The 14,349-nt window shown below is 33.9% G+C and overlaps 3 protein-coding genes and 1 long non-coding RNA gene across 8 annotated transcripts in view; 1 reads left to right on the plus strand and 3 right to left on the minus strand.

Moving 5' to 3' along the window:
• Positions 1 to 304: 304 nt before the first annotated feature.
• LOC113475013 lies at positions 305 to 2,307 on the minus strand. The gene is made up of 4 exons (XR_003396751.1): positions 1,942 to 2,307; positions 1,820 to 1,877; positions 1,731 to 1,767; positions 305 to 1,525 (listed from the first exon to the last, which is right to left on the minus strand). It is a non-coding gene; the product is annotated as an uncharacterized LOC113475013 (long non-coding RNA).
• A 1,201-nt stretch (positions 2,308 to 3,508) lies between these two features.
• LOC100183936 (beta-1,4-glucuronyltransferase 1) lies at positions 3,509 to 9,745 on the minus strand. Of its 3 annotated transcripts, none has more exons than XM_026838393.1 (11): positions 9,147 to 9,310; positions 8,822 to 8,885; positions 8,527 to 8,634; positions 8,137 to 8,253; positions 7,723 to 7,879; positions 7,327 to 7,495; positions 6,901 to 6,994; positions 6,207 to 6,335; positions 5,183 to 5,332; positions 4,588 to 4,661; positions 3,509 to 3,800 (listed from the first exon to the last, which is right to left on the minus strand). In XM_026838393.1, exons 1-11 carry the CDS (start codon positions 9,290 to 9,292, stop codon positions 3,734 to 3,736), a joined length of 1,275 nt encoding a protein of 424 aa, XP_026694194.1. In that variant the 5' UTR covers positions 9,293 to 9,310; the 3' UTR covers positions 3,509 to 3,733. The 3 variants fall into 3 exon arrangements, with proteins under 3 accessions (XP_026694194.1, XP_026694193.1, XP_026694195.1); XM_026838392.1 differs by lacking the exon at positions 9,147 to 9,310 and adding an exon at positions 9,473 to 9,745 and having other exon boundaries at positions 3,513 to 3,800; XM_026838394.1 differs by lacking the exons at positions 3,509 to 3,800; positions 9,147 to 9,310 and adding exons at positions 3,811 to 4,343; positions 9,473 to 9,745.
• A 54-nt stretch (positions 9,746 to 9,799) lies between these two features.
• LOC100186309 lies at positions 9,800 to 14,181 on the plus strand. 3 transcript variants are annotated; one of them, XM_002130478.4, is made up of 10 exons: positions 9,800 to 10,012; positions 10,279 to 10,408; positions 10,662 to 10,746; positions 11,016 to 11,194; positions 12,061 to 12,214; positions 12,444 to 12,594; positions 12,804 to 12,888; positions 13,040 to 13,111; positions 13,376 to 13,517; positions 13,723 to 14,181. In XM_002130478.4, the coding sequence occupies exons 3-10, from the start codon at positions 10,689 to 10,691 to the stop codon at positions 13,803 to 13,805; spliced, it is 924 nt and encodes a 307-aa protein (XP_002130514.1). In that variant the 5' UTR covers positions 9,800 to 10,012; positions 10,279 to 10,408; positions 10,662 to 10,688; the 3' UTR covers positions 13,806 to 14,181. The 3 variants fall into 3 exon arrangements, with proteins under 3 accessions (XP_002130514.1, XP_026694197.1, XP_026694198.1); XM_026838396.1 differs by having other exon boundaries at positions 10,279 to 10,403; XM_026838397.1 differs by having other exon boundaries at positions 10,279 to 10,363.
• The window catches only part of LOC108950252 (sortilin-related receptor-like), a 2,969-nt gene continuing 2,536 nt past the window's right edge, over positions 13,917 to 14,349 (minus strand). The window contains exon 3 of the mRNA XM_018815474.2: positions 13,917 to 13,933. Coding sequence (XP_018671019.2) covers positions 13,917 to 13,933 — 17 coding nt within the window. The remainder of the gene's footprint in view (positions 13,934 to 14,349) is intronic.

The following is a 14,349-nucleotide window of genomic DNA, read 5'->3' on the forward strand; positions in this document are numbered from 1 at the left end:
AAATCAGCGATTTTTTAGGTTTACAATCAAATTTTACATTTATATGAATAATACGTTTGTATTTCATTGAACACTGAACAGTTACAATTAACAAATGTTAAAACCGTTTCAATATATATTTCAATGTGTTGCAAAATTGCAAGCATTAAAGAAGCAAGAATACCATTAAAATAGCAGTGCAAATTAATACAGCTGTTACCAACGTCTTCGGGAAGTTGTTACCTTCTGAAACAATAAAAACAGAATTAAAATACCTTCATTTATGTGGCTGGCGTTGGTGGAAAGCCACTACGGCACGACAAGCCCCCAGCCAATGGTAGTGGGTTTCTACTGAGGTGAGAAACCCTTGCGGGATGTTACTGTCCACGCAGGTTAAAGAAACCCCTATAGACAAAAATGATACAACAAATGTACATACACACGTGCAGGACAACAACGACAAAGACAAAAATAATACATCGAGGTGCAAATACAAAAAGTGCAAAAAACATGCAATACACACAACAGCTCATTCACATCCAAAAATGGGACTACAAAAAGTTAATTAACGTGAACATAATCAATGAAACATGATGAAACGAAATTTGGTTCAAATCCTGAAGGATAATCATCTGCAGTGTACAAATTATTAAATGTCCGGCCACAAGGAGTCGAAGCTAACAACAGCTCCGTATGCCCCATCACAAGGTAAGTCGCCATGTTGGTACCGCGATAATCTCGTGTATCTTCGCGCAATAGAATATCATCCGGATGTTAAGCACCGCTTCGACCGCCATGAAACTGCGTCAGGTTGTTACGAACCGCAGTAACAGTGGCCTAAATAACCCAGCGTAGCATCACTGTACCAGTAGTGACCTAAATGTGGTGGGCGTGGCATCACAGTACCGGAAGTGACCTAAAACTAGCGTAGCACCACTTGCGGGGACGTCTACGCAACAACCTAACCGTAGCATAACTCAGTCTAGAACCGTGACATAACCGCACCGAACTCTGGGCGTTAAAGACCCATCGACGTATCGCGTAATTGTAACGTGGCCAGCGTCACAATTAGGCGTTTATAAAAATAGCAACTTGTAAACCAGGACAATTAACTAAAGTAAAATCAGAAATATCAAATTTGAAAGTTTGACCGCGTGTATATTATAATGCGCGTGGATATTACTCAAGTATTTGTGTACCAACATGCCGTTCTTACCAAGTGATTGATACAACAGAATCGCTGAAAGATTTGACCTTTGCAGAAGAAACACTCAATAACGTGTACAACAACAAAATCCGATCCAGCAAGATGTTTGCCATAGTTTCATTGCATCTATTTCAGAGACATGCAAAATGCACTAAAGTAGTGACTGACAAAAATACTGGCCACATTAGGTCCAGCAAAAATGAGAGACAAACACAAACCCGGCAACACTATAAGAGTGCTCCAGCATCCACACCTCAACAACACACAACTCTTAAGCCTAGGCAAAAACTCAAACCGGCATCCTCATTCGTCGTCTTCTTCTTCTGCTTTGCTATTCGCCTGCAAAACAAATGTAAATTGGGTTTGGGAAAGATGGTACATGTATTTTATCGTCCCATTTGGTAAAGTAAACGAAGAATATTTACAAAATTAAGCGACTGTAAAAGAGTGTTGTTAAGGTGTTTGTTTTAACTTTCTAACAAACTAACTTTGGAAAAATAACACTTGTAGTAATTGTAATAGAAAATATTATACAGCATTATACCTTGCGCTTTTCTTCTGCAGTATATACGTTGGCTTTTCTGTAACAATAAAGTAATTAAAAGTCGGTTTATATTATGACGTCACAATTACCTTTATTCAGAATTCGCGCTTTGTCCTCTTCATCCTCTGTGACGTCACATACCAGATTCTGAAAAATCACCCAAACAATTGCGGTTTTAAAATAAAGATTGTGACAAAACCAAACAACTTACGAAGTGGGTTCTTCTGTTGCGTCATCACCACTTCGTGACGTCACATCTGGTGCTATCTAGAAAAGAGCTGATGTACGTAACAATGCCTATTGTAATGTATACTTTACCAAATCTTTGATCTTCATGCTTCATGTTTGGCTAACAGCAACACGAATATACTTGATTAAAATTAATGCAAAGTATAAGTAATGTGCCTTGCGACGACGCAAAGCGCGCATGGGGCCCCATGAAAAATGTCGCAAAAGGCAAGCGAATAAAAGTAACCGCTATGTGACGTCGCAAACGTGTGCTTTTGCGAGTGAAGCCGACTACGACGCAATAATCGCGAGCGATGGCGGTTATGACGCGATGTCATACAGGCGGGTTGTGACGTAACGCAGCGATTGTCCAAACCCTAAACCGATGTCACGTCGCGAGTGACGTATATTGTGACAAAATTAAGAAACGTGGCGAAATCCCTGAAATATATTTGTTAAATATTAAAATAGATTAAATATTAAATAAGAATACCAGTCGCAAGGCACAATATTAAAATAGGTTTACACATACTTATGTATAGATACTCATAGATAGCTATAGTCTACTTACTAGTGTAAGTACATTAAAATAAAACATAGTTTATTATAAGTAATACTAAAGAGTAGTAATAGTACTTAACTTGAACTCTTGTGAAGAAACAAATATAATCCACCAAGTTCATGCAAACATTGCTTGTTCCCTTGTCGCTGCTTCATCCAAACTGCCTTGTACAGTTGCAACGTGTTGTAAGGACGACGTTTTACATGCCCGGGGAATCAACGATAAGCGGGATACGCCGGTTAATCAAAATGTTTGACGTGGTGGATTTAAATTCCCATGTTTCTCGTTTGCCCTATGTGTGTTTTAGCTTTGGTACTGTATAACTAAGCGCGTAAGCGGTCATATAAATCCCTTTCCGTCGAACAGTTGTTCCTGTTCATTGATATTTTCCACGTGCCTCAATTCTCGCATTTGTTGCGGTTGACTGTGCTCTGGGCACAGATTTAATGACATAAAGATAGCTAAATCTAACACCAATGCATAAAGATTGAATATAATGCAACGCCGTATAGCGAAAACAAAAGTATATATGATGGGAATTGAATGCAGTTGCTCTGCCTACGTAAAACCTATTCTCCCATTATTCTAATCTTGTTATTCTAACAATTACCCGACTTTGTGTATGCCAGGCGGTCAACTGCCACATGCCAAACGACGCGTTTTATGTTTTGTGACACGTGTTTTTCGTTATATAAACCTTGCACTTTTCTGTACTGCTAGGCAGTACGGGGCTAGTAATACCCTGCTGTATCACTTTGACTTTTAAAGCTCGATGTCGCGCATTCACCTCGTACAATAAACTGAGATGTGCCGTACAATGTCTTACATCGATGAGTAATTGCTTTATGGAGTCGGATAGCGTGTGTATTGGACCAGGAACGGCGTCTCGAGGCTGCGGAACGTGAACTCGCGATATATACTTAAAAATTAGCCAACCCCCGCACATTTATTCTTTAATCTCTTAATTTAAATCAATTTAAAATATACATTCATGCGATTCGCAGTAATTTTATTGAATGCTGCACGGCCACAACTAAAAACTTAAAGAAAACGTTTCAAAAAATATTTCTCAATATGCTGCAACCCTTGAAGAAAATTCGTTACAGTGATTTTGATACGATTGTAATTTACTTCATTTAAACTGAAAATGGTATTAGCTTAAGCAGTAGATATATAGTATACATATTAGTAAGTTGAAACTTTAGCAGTTTTCCTATTCCAACTGACGCCTCGGATTGAATCGACTTTTAACAAAACCTTGGCCGCCCACAAGCGCACCTCTGCGAAAGAAAGTTAAGTATAAAAAGTATATATAACAACTGACCAACTATTAAATGAAGAAACATTTGATGCACCTATGACATATCGTAAGTGGTTTGTGCAATTACAGTGTTTTTACCTAATGTTGTTTATACACAAAAATATTGTTAAGGTCTTTCTCCAATGAAATAGACACGAACTTATGCTCGTGTACGGACCATTCAGAGGAAAGCAAATACAAATGCGCGTAATTCTAGGGATGCCTAGCCTTTGGTAAAACAGCTATCATAGTATTATATTTGTGTATACCCCAAACAAAGATGTGTCAATACTAATGAGTTGTCAATAGCTTTAAGAAGAACATTTGACAACAGGCCGCATACATCATAGCAGTAGCTGCTACAATCATTTCGCCATCCAAAGCGTTGGTTCCAAGAAACCAGTTATATGTGGACGTTAACCCACCGTCATAGCAACGTTGTTCATTCAACGACACGCTGGCAAACACTTCATAAGCAAAACCTGTTTTCGTCGAACGCTACGCTAAGGCTTGGGAGAATTTCCTAAAACATCGGTAAATTTATCTATCCCGATCTTACGCACGCACTGTAGCCAGAACTAAATTACGTGTGTTTCGTGCGTCGTACCAAAACTGTGCGTCATTTTGCGAAACGACCTTTTGCGACGAAATAGAAACGGATCATGTAATGGTATGACGTAATGTAATCGTAACGTTAACCAATGTATGCTGATTTGCTCTTACTGGGTGCCAGTCTGTCCGTCAAGTCAAATTAATAATAAACCAACCTTTTATTTTTTGGAATCCATGGTTTAATGGGTGAACAGGTTCTATTCGTTGAATACTTTGTTAAAAGATTGTCCTGCAGAAGAAATGTAATTTTAATTAACAATAAAATCAAATTGCAATAAAATAAGTATTGTATTGTGAGGACAAAGGTATTTGCAAATCACCATCAGTTACTGTTCTTTGGTTTAACTGTTGGGCTTTTTAACTGAGTTATTATTGTGTTTTGACAACTGTTTTTAATGCGTATCAAAAGCAGCAGAATTAATATGATTGTTAATTGATTGTGAGCAAAACGAATAACAAACTAAGTCATCTTGAAATATGAGACAACACATTAATATATACGTGCACTAAACCAGGGCCTTACGTGCTCAATGACAAATGAAGTTTAAAAAACATTGCCGCAGGATAGATGCTTTAGGATTAAGTTTTTAGCAAGGATTAAGTTCTTAGTGAATTCCAGTTTAAACTGGTTTTAACTAGTTTTAAAGGTTTTTGCCAAGCAACATAAGCAGCCCACTGTTTCATGAAATTCATGTGAATGAACTTTCTGATGAGAAATTTGTCACAAAGCAAAATATCCAAATTACTTGCCTTGAAGTGGTAGTTAAATAAAATCCAGTTTTGTGCGTTGTCAGAATCTTTCTTTGCGTAGAATCCACCAGCAGTTTTCCAACCATGATGGGTAAGAAATGCATTGTCCAACACAGAAAAGCTGTAACCAGCCACATACATTTCACAAATCTAAAAAATATTGAATCAATGCTAATTAAGCNACAAGATAAAANNACTGTATTGCTGTTTTTTTTTCCAAAAGCTTNTCCAAATTTTAGGAACTTTGTCAAAAGTTTTTGTTGGATTTAATGTCCAAATCTTTAAGCCTCTACTTTATATATATTTTACCCTATTATATTGTTAACTGTGTTTGTCGTTATTTCCTTTCTCTTTGATAATTTTAAATATGATGTTTATTATTGAGATTCAAAATATATTTTGGCACCACTTCTGCAGTAGAACTACAAAGTGTTAGTTTAGCCAAATACCGGCAAAAAAACATAAGATAAAATGTCAGAGCAATTAGGCTAGGGATAAGTCAGTGAAAACTTGTGCTTCACCAAATGTGATAAATACAAAAACAAGAGACAGCTTGACCTTATGTAAAACCAAACTTAATCTTCTTATGTGCAAGACCCAAAACAAACCACATTCTTTTCTAAGTGTATCATGACTTGGTAATAGGATTAAGAATCACGTTTTAAACCTTGAAGTAGCTTGAACTACCACAAACTAATACAATTGATAAACTCATGATAATATATGTAATTTGAGACTGCAATTTCATCAGTGGAAAAAATAAAACAAAAAACAATGTAGAAAATAAATTATAATCTGAAAGGATTTTGAGGCAATTTTACCTAAAATTGCATCATACCTCGTTTTTAAACAATACACACCTAAATGTGCCGCATTTTTGCAAATTCAAAGCAAACAGTGACTGCTGGGTGCATAGTCTTTGAAACTGGTCTCACTGGTTGCAACATTTACAGAATAAAGCAGGCCAGAAGTTTCAAGAGTTTTCCTAAATTTCTGATTTATTCTACTCTAAAATTTACACTACCTGTTGAATTCTGTCAAAGCCATATTGTTTAAATCGTTCGTCAAACATAGGTACATCACGTCGAGCTATGTAGAATGGCTCCCAGCTTTTGTCCCATTCTGCTATGAATGCTACATTGAGATTTTCACCCTGAGAAAAAAGTTACAAAATATTCAATAACGTTAGTGTAAATATTTTCAATTGTTAAGACATTTATTTTTTAACTGGTAAAACACAGATAGAGAATACATTGCCTTGCAGTTGCAGTAACTGCACATTTAAAAACAAGGTTTTCCATCTACCAATGGAATATAATTATAAAAAAATCTCAATGATGTCACTGGCACACAGAGTGTGGTTAACAGGTGATAGCACAGGTGTGAAATTACCACAGCAGATTCTAACTACCACTTTCAACAGCTTGAATGTAAAATCCAAGCACAAGGCTAACATTGTCAGCTCAGTTACACGAGATTATAAAGTGCATATGTTACAAATTACCAAAACCTTAAAGATTTTTATGGGACTTTGTGAGTAAATTAAACCAATAAACTTATCATAAAAAAAAGAAGAAGCAGAAACCAGAACAGAATATCAAAAACAGAAAATCAAGAGAAAATTTCTACTGCTATTACTAGCAAGATTGCAGGTCCCTATGCCTTACCACAGGACCTTACCTTGATAAAATATAAATTAGACACCAAAAGTTTGTTACCTGTGGAAATGACTTCCACCTGTCAAAGTCTTCAGTTTTATGACACCACCAGCAAGTTTCGTTATGAAAAGGCCGAACGGAACCATTTTCAACCTGACCAATAAAAATTAGGTGCAAAAAATAGTGGACCAGTATTAAAGTCACTTACAAGATAATCATTTGTATGCTAATTCACTTTATGACTGGCAATGGAATAGGCCTTAGAAGATTGCTGTGTCTCTATGCTAGTCTATGGCGGTGAGAGATTCGACAGTGTGGCATGCCATGAAAGATTTGGGCCAGAGAGGCATTATAAGCTATCAATGATATAAGAGTTGAGCATTTAAGGTGGTGCCCGTTACTATGCAAATGTCAAATTACTAATTAATGGCACCAGACTATGAGTATGTTGTGTTTTGTTCATTACATGAAAGAGCCCCTTCGTACCCATTTAAGAGTTGTTTTTTGTCTTTTGGAAATTCCAAGCCAGCGAGAACTTCAAATACAGGAACAACATAAGCTGTTAGATCCATCACAGAGGTATTGAAGAGTGAGTTACGATTTGCAAATTCAATAAACTGATTTCTTAAACCAACATTTGGCATCACATCAATATCTGGAAATCATTTATTACATTTAAAAGGAAAATTGGTCAATTAAACCCATTTTCAACAGCCTAAAAATTTATAATAACCAAGATATAAATTCAGCATCATCTTTAAAAAACACTATATATTCTTGCCTGGAGTAGTGGGCCATGGTACAATTTGGTGCAAGCACATTTAAAACATATTATGATTAAAAATAATTAACAACTACTAATAGAATAAATTATTAACCTACCAACCAAAAGAACATACTGTGTCAGAACTCCACTACGAGCTGCGTTTCGCAATGCATTGTGGGGGAAAGAGATTCCAGCTACATCGTAATTCTGGTAACCAAAGTTTTCAAGTCTGACAAGAAGTTCTGAACAAGACAGCTCCAACCAAGTTCCCACCTGTTACAGTTTGGTGATAAATTTACAAATAAATATTTCATCTAAGGATAAAATCTAGAAACTTCCAGAAGCACATACAGGTATAAACTTAAATAAAAAATATAAGACGTAAATTTGAAAAAATCTTTTTAATTTTAACAATTTGTAAATTAAATTACAATTTGCAACAAACTGATATCCAGTACACATAAGTGTCAACTGTATACAAACATTTTCACATATATAATAAATATAACTACATCTGGTTGCAAACATACCAAACTGAGATCTGCAATATGTGTTGAAGGATAAACAAGATGAAATGAAACGTGTCGATTAATTTTAGGAAAACATTGACGTAATCTTTTAATTGCATCATCTGCAAAACTAGCATCCTGTGAAACAAAATTTAAATTACAAAAATCTAGAGCCAAAGTTATTGTTGAAGCGATTTCCCAATAACAGGAGAATCACAGATTTAAGGCTTGATGTTTCCAACAATTGTACAGCAATGCAGATAAAAACACAACTCATAAAATTGCATGTGTGGGAATTAGAATTAAACCTGGAGTGGATTGGGCTAATGCATCCTGTAGGCCTACACAATAGGACAGCCTTGGTATAACTTTTGGTTCGAGAATAAACTTGTCATAAACTTCAGATACTACCTGATTAGGAACGAACACTGAACATGAAACTGGCCCGTCCCATCTGTCCAACAGCTCTACCAAGTGGTGAAGATGGTTTACGGAACATTGTGTTGCGAGAGAAACATCCTGCAAATAATATTAATATTTCCGTTCGAAAAAAAATATTTAAAGAAAATAATTTTTTTGGCATCACTAATAACATTATTAATATATTTAATTAGTCTAAAGGTCAATTTAGTTTATTTTTAAGAAGTCCAATTTTACAACTAAATTTTGTATAACAACACAAGAGTGGTAAAACAAACATACTTACATAAAACCGATATTCAAGGCTTACACCTTGATACTTGTAAAATTGCACAATTCTGTATTCACCACTGAAAAAGTAATAGTTAGTTATTACATGATTCACCAACTATATGACTAAACAATGGTTTAAGTGCCACTTAAATACAACTTCTATAAAACACCTTAAGTATATGCAACCTACCAATTATAAAATAATAGATTTATTGACAAGCTTTACAAGATAAAAAAAGTTGGGTATTGCATGATTCACTAAGCTATATGACTAAACAATGGTTTAATTGCCACTCAAATACAACTTTTATAAAACACCTCAAGTATACACAACCTACCAATTATAAAATAATTGCTTTATTGACAAGCTTACAAGATAGAAAGCTTGGGAAAAATGCAAAGTCACAATGCAGAATGACCAAAATAAATAAAATTGTTGTTTTGGCATAAATGTAATGACATTGCTTAGCGTATTGAATGTCATTACAAAATACTTTGTTTATTTATGCAACAAAAGATAGAAATCGCAGTAGTAACCATTTATGAACTTTAAAAGTTGTAAAATCAACATTTGGGCAAAGTTAATAGTAATTGTAAATCACTTTAAAACTTGTTAAGCAAAATACAAATTTGTTTATAAAATTAATATAGATTTTTTTCTTGCCTGTAATCTAAAGTTTCTCCTGCCATATATACCACTGGTTTAGAAGTAACATTTTTAGGTGCAAGTCTATAATAAGACAGGAATGCAATTGCTTGAATTACTATGATAACCAACAGTAAATTCTTGAACTTTACACTGTTCAATTGAAACTGCATCTCCCAGCATTATTTAGACATTTATAGTGTTTATTTTTGTCGCTGCAATTTAAAGTTTAGCATTTAAATCCCACTGCTTAATTCAAAATAATAAAATGATGCAATACAAGACATTACAGAAAGTGTTCCATATTTAATTGGAGAACTAAACTATAATGTATTGATTTGAGAACCAAACTATAATTATAATCCTTCTTATCGGCTTCCAATTACCATCTTGATATTAATGTCACTTTTTAACCACATAAATGTTAAAACCTAAGTTTTCTAATCCTAACAGCACTCTGTGACCTCACAGTGCAGAGACAAACAACACAGAGTCCATTTTATATCACAGCGCCCTAAGGCATAATAGCAGCGTTTAACCATCCAGACATAATTAGAGGTTATCTTGAAAGTTACAATTTTGGGATTAGGGATATTTCAATTATGGGTAAAATCTGTACAATTTAAAAATTGGTTCTAAAATTTATATTTCGCACATAAAATAAAGTTTTTTAGGAATCTATAAGGAATTAATAAATTCACATGTTAAATCTTATTTATAAATAACTGGTAAAAAAACATTGTTTTGTAAGAGTTAAAACAGTTCTGCTGAAACTGGATTTAGAATTCGAATGTGAGAGACCGCTAACTTATAATCTTTTCCAGGAAATGTGTCAAACGTTGATTGGAGAAAAAAGAAAAAGGATGGGTTAAGTTAAACCACATTGAAACCAGACATGTATTTAAAGTGGTGGGTGCTAACACACAGCTGCAATTTTTTGTCGAAGGATGTGAGGTTTATTATATGGCGTTGCGAACATTTCTGTTGCATTTTAGATTTCTTATATTTTGTCTTTAATGATAAACTATATATTAGACCTTATTTTAAATGTGTATGTTTGAACATGTATATTCAATTTGAAGTTTAGTAAAAATACGCTCCACGTTTATTTATATTGTCCTCTTTATATTTTACAATTTATCGAGTTAACGCTGTATTTACTATTTAGTCATTTACATTAAATAAGTTGTGTATTTGGATATTTCAGTTTAAGTGCCTTTGCAAACCTTTAAAAATGCAAACAGTTATACAAGCAACATTTCTTTTCTTGGCATTTGCCATAACTTTAGCGGGTGAGAATGGAAGTTTCAATTTGGATATTACTAATTTATGCGACCGATAATTAAAAGATTTGGCTTAACTTATATCAATCAGTTTAAGATACTTAAAACTAGTTGTTTATTTCTGAAATAATTTTTTATAATTTTTTTAATAAACTAGTTTTAGTATAATTATATCCCCAAAATAGAATTATGAAGCCAAAAAAGAACTATTTTAAACATGTTTAAAACAGTGTTTTTATATCGTATTATTATTTTATTCGATTGTTTTATGTTTACAGCAAGAATAAATCGGTGTGCAGAACGTCGTTTTCCACCCAAGGGTGAAATTGAGTTTCCAGAAACAGAGGAAGAGGAATCAGTTTGTGATGAATCTTATAAATGGTGGTTCAGGTTGTCTAAGAAGCAATCAATCAAATTAAGCTTCTCGCATGTTCAACTAAGGCACAGCAGTGTTCAAGTATGTACCTATGTAATGCGTGTGTTGCTTAAATTCTTAGAAAAATGAAACCAAAATAAATCTGACGTTTGTGAAGTAAACCATTTATGTAATTGGTGAATGGTAGAGTATAGTTTCACTTTTCTACATTTGCTATTAAAAGCATTAAGACAAAAACAATGCGCAAGGTGCCTTCAGTGCTTCATGTGTCTTTAATTGGACAAATTTAATTTAATACACAACTTGCCATGATCATTTTTGCCGTAAGTTTTCGTTTAAATTTTATGCAATATCAACTACCATATTTAATGAGACACATAAAATTATGTTACATTAAAACAAGGGTTCCCAAACTTATTTTATCGCGGGCCAATATGTGAAATTATAATTATGCGTCGGGCAAGGTTTTCCTTGCTATATTGGCGACGCGGCTTGTATTGGCCAAAATTTGGTTTTAACGAATACTGTTAGTTAGGTCAGGAAGTTCGACACATATGCTGGTAATAAACATGGCTTCTAGAACAGATTAAACTACGTACTTGCAGAGTAAAAGACAAAGTTTCACAGTATTTTTGTTGAATCATGTCGCGGTATAACCCCTATACCAGAGTAACAAGCGTATAAAGTTGGCTGATGCTGTGACAGTCATAATTATTTTTGTGTTGTAACAAAGACAATGTAAAATATTACAAAAATCAATAAAACATTTTTAGACGATTTTTTTAAGTAATATGTTTATTTGTGAACTTATGCAATCGGTAATTTTGAAGTCCTCTGAGGGCCATTTATTTGGTTCCTGCAGGCCGCAGATGGCCCGCAGGCCGCGGTTTGGGAACCCCTGCATTAAAACATAAACATACTAATCTACTTCTGTTTAAAATCACCAGATTAACGTTAAGAGATTTGCGCGAGAAAAATACCGAACTATCCAAACAGTGAACGCCAGTAACCACGACATGACAGTTCCAGTAAAACCACCGTACAAATTCATCCAAATTATTAGAGATGGGGTTGATGGTTCTTTTCATATTGACTATGAAGGTATAAATGAAACAACGTATTTAAAACATGTTGCTAAACTTCCTGCCAACCAAAACAATTTAAACAATAATTAAATTCTAATATTTATTGTTTATTAAAGTTTTGTACATATTGCGATATTTAATCTAAGTAAAACGATAATGCATTCGATAGAGATAAAAAGATAGACAGAAGAGTAAAACAGATTTTATATAACTTTTTTATAAAAACAATTTATTTTTGTTTACAGCCTTTTATTGCTCCTTGCCAACCAAAATGCTTACAAAAGGCATATGTACAAATTCTGGTTACCGAAAATACTCAGTCTGTCATTTCCACTGCAGAGCGCCTGATTATTACCCAATCCACCCTGATTGCTTAAACATAGTAGCAAAATGCAGGTAAAAAGTGATTAGTTAAAAATTGTTTAAGCCTTTTTTTATTTACACCAAAACCTATATATTTTTTTAAAACACAGCCTTTTCATTACAAAGCCTGTTGTTTAGTACACACACTGTCACGAAATACTTCAGAAACAATAAGAATTTAATCTTTAAATAAAAAACACAAAATTCCTTGTATACTTAGATAATATTTGTTTTCTAAAAAGGGGAAACCAAAGGTGGTCAACAGATTTGACAAACAAATGTGTTACGTTACAACAATTTGAAGATATGTGTTTTAAAAGACGACAGGTAATAAAAGTAATTATATTAATAAATGTTTAAATATTTGTAATAGATTTATTTTATAATTTGTCATACTAATTCAATGTAGATTTTAAATATACTTGGTCGAGATATAACAAACATTATGGCAAGTGTCAAAACAGTTTTAACATTTCAGAGTTGCCCTTTTAACCATGATCAACTGAACATTCTCTTTTCACCACAGAATTTGAACTATACAATTTCAGAGGTAACTGCGGAGGAGCATATTAATCATTTGCAAATACAAAACACTTAAACTTTAGAACAGATAAATAAAACCATGTGTCGATGTGTGACCTAAAGATGTCAACACATTTCAAAGATACATAGTGGGAACTAACCTTAGTTAAAGATACTAAAAATATAAGGCTTAATTTTTTAAACTGACAATGAATGTATCTGGTTTGAGAACTGTAATAGATAAACATACTTGCATAGTTAAGTGTAACTATGATGTTTGCTTACTTTAAAGGAGGAGCATGCAGAGCACAGTCACATAATGATAGAGAGGGAATCTGTACAGAATCCGACTAGCATGAGCAGCAAATGCAGTGAAGCATGTGCACGGCACGTAGGCACTTCAACATTTATTCATGATTGCTCTACACACCCAAGTAAGTGGTTACCATGGCCAAAGTTAAACACAAACTACCAAAGAATGCACATCAAACCCAAGAGCAATTTGTTGCAAAAATCATATATATTTTGAACATATGCCAACATCAATAAACAATATACTAATTGTCTTCTAGTTTAAACTCATAGTACACCATTGATAGTGCTGCATTACACCCTATTAAACACTGCAAAATTTTACAGCCAAGGGATACAGAGAACAGTGCATGACGTGCAGATATGTGCTTCGAATTTGTGACAGATACGCTTCAGAAATTTTGGTGTAAATTATTAAGCTCATTAAGAAGAAAAATTCAGCTCCAAGGTTAAACTGCAACTTGGAGGCTTTGTTTAAATTGTGTTTTTTTTATGTATAGGTGCCAAAGGTGTTGGCTAGTTTACAAATACTGGATAACTGCAATATTATTTTACCTTGATATTAATGTTTATGGATATTTATGGTGTATACTGAAGTAAATCACAAAAAGTAAAATACAAGTTTAATATCTAGGTACACAATTACATTCGATAGATTTTGTTATGAAGTATTATTATTAAATAAGTTAGATTTAAAATGCAATGTACATTCTTTTAACTTTGAAATAAGCCTCTTAACTTGGTTTTCAACTGTTTGAGAATACAACAATGGATTAAGTGTGCTATTAATTGGTAACAATACACCAGCACTGATTACATATACAACATTATGTAAAGAAACTCCAGTTAGTTTAACATAGGCGAGTACACAGATAGGCATCCAGCACAAAAAATCAGTCACAATCAAGCGACTTATTCTTCTTTGAAGGTGTTTGTTTCTTACTTCTGCATTTG

This window comes from Ciona intestinalis, unplaced genomic scaffold (assembly GCF_000224145.3).
Source record: "Ciona intestinalis unplaced genomic scaffold, KH HT000076.2, whole genome shotgun sequence".
In the NCBI taxonomy this organism is placed as follows: Eukaryota; Metazoa; Chordata; class Ascidiacea; order Phlebobranchia; family Cionidae; genus Ciona; species Ciona intestinalis.